Source organism: Bombus impatiens, unplaced genomic scaffold (assembly GCF_000188095.3).
Source record: "Bombus impatiens unplaced genomic scaffold, BIMP_2.2 scf_0166, whole genome shotgun sequence".
Classification (NCBI taxonomy): Eukaryota; Metazoa; Arthropoda; class Insecta; order Hymenoptera; family Apidae; genus Bombus; species Bombus impatiens.
In genome coordinates, this window is record NT_176585.1 from 1,080,313 (window position 1) to 1,086,249 (window position 5,937).

A 5,937-nucleotide genomic window follows, 5' to 3' on the forward strand; every position below is an offset into this window, starting at 1 on the left:
ACGCGACTCGACTTGTCTTTTTCTTCATTTCGCCAAACGCGTAACCCGATCGAATTTAATTTAAGCATTCGATTCGAGCGATAGCGAAGTGGCCGTAAATAACTCCCGGTCCCCGATTCGGAAGCAGATAGCAGTTGATACGTGGGTGGCGCGTATGGAGCGCGAGGGCGCCAAGAAAAATGTCTTAACTTTTATCCGTAGTTGTGTGCTGTGTATCTCTACTCAGTGCACGTAATAATATCCCAAGCTGTACGCGACAACCGTCACTTCCGTGTACTCTGTTCACTCGCAGATTTCTAGATACGAAACATAAGATAGCCATCAAGCGTCTGCGATCCGTTCAAAGGGAAGACGAGGCTAGGAATGTTCTCTTAGAAACTTTCGTTGCATCGAGATGAGCCACGAGAATTACCAACGAGATCATTCGCTTTTTCCATCGTTACTCCCAAGACAAAATGTTTTCTTTACGTTTTTACGTAGAAATCGAAAAATGGCAAAGTTCTCTCGGCATCTCGTTCCATCGAGATATCTAAACATTCCATCGAGGCAGAAAGATTATCCATTTTTCTCGTCGTTATCCTTCGGATAAAATATCTTCGTTAGTTCTTGTGCGCTTTATCGAATCGAAACGAGACCAACGGCGAACCCATACCCGCGAAACCACTTCGAAAGAGCATAGCGGCGCAACGTGCACGCGTATTGGTAAACGTGTATGTACAAAGCTGTGCACGCCGTATATTTACGTACGCGTGGACGTGTAGAAGACAAAGAGGCATAAACTCGTCACGCACGCATGCACATTTGTGTGGCCGACAGGCGCCACCGTGCCGGTTCTGTGTACGTCTGTGTGTAGACGAGTGCACGTAACACCAGCTGCAACTCGGCCGAGTGTGAACACGTGAAACACCGGCCGTACTCGCGTGTGCGTGCATGCGTTACGTTTGTCGGTGGCGCGCGGATGAGCTCGCATTTTTCGACGCGGTTGCTCCGTTCGAGACAGAAGTTTGTAGTTGCTTCGCGACCATTCCGACATTTTGCATCTTTTCTTTCTTCAACCTGGACTTCTTTCCACCATTGAACTAACACCTCGAGTCTTCCATAGCGTTTCTATTCGTGAATTTCTATCGAATAATGAAATGTTTGTATCAAACATCGCTCCTAGTTGCATACTAAAGAGAGTTACGAGAAAATTCTTAAGTTGTCTAAAGTTTCTTGATAAAACAGGTTTCTCTTTTTCTTCTCAGAGACAACGTGGAAAGTCGTACAGCGGATACACAAAGCTTTACATACTGGTTAATTAGGTCCAAGTATATATTAAATATAGTATCGTTTAGCGATATTCTCATACGATCAGCAAAATTCGGTGCTATAGAAACGAAATCTACAAATAGATAAAAAATATTCTCGATTGGAAGATAGGGAGATACGCCAATATTTTTTGTAAACACCGTAGCCAAGATATTTTGAATCGTACTTGAAACGCTCGCTTCTATTTGTCGCCGACTTTCAGTATTATTCGAGTTCGTCAGAAGTCAAACCGATCGATTCCACGTTTTACAAAATTCTCAGTTTCTTGATTTCACGAAAACCCAGAACTCGTAATATAAAAGTTTCAAGTTTAATTGGCTTCAAAAGTGTTGAAGTAATTACTTTAAGAAAAACACTACATCTTTACTTTTGCACATTCGTGACCTGGAGACCGCTGTTACGAAGAGAATAGAATTTAGTGAAACAAAAAATTAAAAATAAGGAGGGGTCCATATTAGTGTGTCCTTGAATATAAATTGTGTTTTGGATTACAAAGTCTAGAAACAAAAGAGATATAAGTAGATTTCTATTGACGTTTCTTGTAGCTAAAAGGTTGACTTTTTGGTAATGTCCTTTGCTATATGAACGTGCTCCCTATCACAGCTTCTTCTATTGTATTGTAACGCTGTAAGAGTGAGAATCTGGATCAGCATATGCTTATACCTTTATTTATTTCAATATATTTTTGTATTACAAATTCAGTCGTTCATTACATTCTATCAGTGAATATGAACAAAAAGTTCGCTTAAAACCAATAATTTGATTTTTTTCAATGCACGATGCGCGCAAAAGTGTCTTTTTCTTTCTATCATTCGGACTAATGCTCGAATCAAAGATGATCGTTGCGTAAATTCGAAATTTCAATTGATTTACGATTCAAACGATTCTCGCTCGATTCCCGTTCCAACACACAAACGATAACATTTATAAAACTGACAATTGCACGTCTGGGATTCGAAACGAATGAGTCATATCGTAAAATCGACCTCGCTAGTCTATAAATATGCAACCGGCTGCACGAACCGAACTGGGAATTATCACAATTCCGTAACTTGTTTGTATCGCATAGATAAGAGACTCGAACCCCGTCGATTTACGTAATTTTTAATGAACCCTTGCAAATACAACGTTTTCTGCGCACGACTCGCCGGGTGCAGTCGTTAAAGCGACACGCATTGTCTCTTTGATCGATCGGAGGCTTCGAGCGTTTCCTGATACACCGCGAAAGCTAATCAGCGTTAATGATTCTGGGAAAACTGCGTGCAACTTTCTAATCTATGTGCACTATAAATATAAAATTCTGCATGATCGTTATTCCTCGAAGAAGAAGAAGATCGACACAGCTTGCAGATAAACGGTCGGATTCGTCGGATGCATTAGATTAACGGCTTCTTCGCGATCGTCGAGCGTCCAGGGAACAGACAGACACTGAGAAAGATGGAGAAAGAGGAGAGTGGAGAAGGCATTTTTCCCGGGACGAAGAATGCGATGTGCCGCGTGTCTGAGAAACTATAACGTCAGCGAAATGGTTCCGTGAACCGAATCCCATCTCTTTCTCTGTATATGTACGTAGGATTCGCGAGCGCATAAACAGATCTACGCGTGCAAGCAGAAAACTCGAAGATTAAAAACACGCTGTTCGAACGATTTGTCGAGTAGGAGTATCGAGGAATCAAGGAAGAAGAAGTTAGGTAACGCGTAAAGATACAAAATCTGTATAAGCCGTGATTTATCGTATCGTCTGGTTGCATAAGAAGACTCTTCTCTTTCATTATATCTGCCAGACTAGACAAAAGTTAAACGATTATCCATGAGCATCCGATTCGAAACAGACGCTATTCTTATTATTTCGTTGTTCGCGAAACAACCTGTTAATCCGATCTAAACAGAAATCTCGATAATCGTGGAATTACAAGTTAAGGGGAAATTCATTTCTGCGACGAATATCTTGAAACTTTTATCCGCGTACATTTCCAGCGTTTCTTTCAAACTTTACCAATACTTGTACTCGTACCATATGTCGTAGAATTTTCTATAACACACGTATCGTGTCCGGGACAAATTTCGGCAAACGTAGTTATACCTTCGCGAGCCTGTTCGCATCGACAAACGATATTGTACCTAGTTTTGCCACTGTTTCGCGTTCGAAGGAGGAGATTTGTAAAAATGTGGCCGCACTTAAAGCGTTAATACGCAAGAAACAAGCACGTTTCTCGGCACGTTGTCCATGATGCGCGTGCGGTTCACGATGCACGGATGGAGACTCGCTGGTATACTGGTATACTTGCGTAAACGAGGACCGTGCAGACAAGCGTGTCGGAAGGTAAAGCTATCGTGCACATAGGCATTATATTATATACTCTGCTATTCGCGCGTCTAGCTGGCGCCCGACACATACTTTATCGTCTTTCTAAACTCGGTATCGTACGAACGGTAAAATTTAAATATTTATTATTTCGCAAGCGCCTCGAGTTTGACCGGAATTCGTGTAGCTTGGCCACGTACGTCGCGGCTGATCCCGCAGGACTCCGTATCGCATCGTAGGCGCCAGTCGATCGCGTAAATCTATCGATCGATCGTGAATCATTCCAGCCGGACCACAACGAGATAGTAAACCACCGTGCTTCCCTTTTTCCTACGATTTTATCGTTCTCTACCGTCTGTTCTCTCCTCATCTATTTCGACGTCGTATCCAACTCAATTTCTCTCGCGATTCTTCCTATTCCACTTCCTTCGTTCCATCGTTCCCGATACCTGGCTCTTCGGTGCATGTGCTCTTTTATTTTACCTTTCCTTCGAGAAAACAAGACCGTCCTGTCTGTGTCACAGAGAAAAGGATGCTCCTCTTTCTTCCCTCTCTTACTTGGTCGAATACTCACGTGCATCGATAAGACGTTGAAATTGCACGCGTCCTTAATTGCGCCGAGCGGCACGAAAAAACGGCAGACGAGTTTAAAACATGCCAGCGCAAACCTTTTTTCCCTTTCGTTCCGGAGAACGTACAATTTTGCAATTACCGTAGCTGCGCTGTGTGACGTTGGCATACCGCGTCTGCATCTGCTTCCCTCTTATCTCGCGTTTCTTTTTTTATCGTCCGGACACTTGCTTAAACGATTCCAACCATGCATCCTGTGCTCCTCTGTTATTTCCCTGGTTACATTCGACAACGATAAAACCCGCTCTATCGAGCCTCTCATTGTTCCACAGATTATTAATGTCGGATCTGTATCGCGTTCGAACGATACTCCCGCGAGACTTTGTTTTCGAAGCAGTTTGACCAAGCGTTGGGAATTTTCGTGGTTTATTCTACAAACCCGAAGCGTCATGGGACATGCAGAAAAGGCCGAGCCAATTAATGTACTTCAGCGACTTCAGTGGTCTTAATTTAGAGAGCGGCGTTTCCCGACTTTTATTACTCCGGTGTCAAAGTCGAATGGCAGCGGTCGAAAAGTTTCCTGGCCGCCTCGTTTAGGAAAATGACTCGTCACGAATGCTACCCTTTGCTCCTCTATGTTTTGTAAAATATTGCTACATTTCTCCCTTAATTATTTCCAATGATTCGTATCGATCCATCTCGTTCCGGAAGCATAGTACATGCCGCAACTTTAATTACGTACGGTGTATCGATACAAATCGCTCGAATTGATCGCAGATAAGATACAGTTTGCCCTCCGAGGAATCCACTCGATGCAATTCGAGGATCGATGGTTTTTCATTGAAAAATACGTGCAAGGTGCAAAGGCCACGTGTAATAATAAACTTTGACCGTAAGACAATGAAACGACACGCAGAAGCACAACAGTTAGCATTAGCAAAGAATACGGGACAACCTCCGGATCTACGTAACTGTCGTTCGTATAAAATTCGACTCGCCCGACAATAGAACGTCAATTCCACTATTCTCATTGATTTCGTCCCCGTGTCTGGCGCCACCCACGTGTACCCGTTGACGCGGCCGTTTCGAGCCACGGCACAGGCCGTATACCCTGACTTTCCCATGAAATCATGCACTGAAAATGTAACTTTACCATTGTCATCGGATTTTCCCTCGTTATCGGCCAGCACCTCGTAGTCCCTCGAATCAAGATCCATGGAAGCACCAATGACCACAGTTAGACTGGACACCATCGTCGCAAGAGTCAACAAGTCCCGTGTCAACATTTTATTCTAAATTTATAACATGCACTCTGATGTGTCAGGATATCGTTAAGGACCGCGTTGCCGATCAGTGTTAGTGTAACGATCGCGAAAAACAAAATCAACGAGAGCCACGATCAAACCCCATCGAATCGTCTTCGATTAGAATACCTCGTGGTCACGATCGATCGATCTTTTCGTCGATCTTCGAAATATTCATAACGAACGGAAGAATGATTTACGGAGTAGACGTGTGGTAGAAAAATTTGGAAAGATTCCACGAGCGTCCGATGCCGACGATGGTCGACGCTTGACTGACTGACTCACTTCGGTCTCGAAAAGCAAACGCCGTGCAGCCGGACGACTCCGCCGCGGCTGGCGCGCACCAGGGGCACCCGCCGAAGAACACTCGCCAGATAGTTTTTAAACGAGTCCCGCCTCCGGCTGCGATAGTATGCCCCTTGTCGGTGAGCCACGCACCGTGAACGCGTA

At 43.9% G+C, this 5,937-nt stretch overlaps 1 protein-coding gene across 1 annotated transcript in view; it reads right to left on the bottom strand.

Moving 5' to 3' along the window:
- Nucleotides 1–5,852, bottom strand: part of LOC100749316 (BMP and activin membrane-bound inhibitor homolog) — a 26,877-nt gene extending 21,025 nt beyond the window's left edge. Inside the window, exon 1 of the mRNA XM_003487598.4 lies at nucleotides 5,337–5,852. Within this exon, the coding sequence (XP_003487646.1) occupies nucleotides 5,337–5,469 (133 nt within the window). The 5' untranslated portion in view covers nucleotides 5,470–5,852. The remainder of the gene's footprint in view (nucleotides 1–5,336) is intronic.
- Between the last annotated feature and the right edge of the window lie 85 nt (nucleotides 5,853–5,937).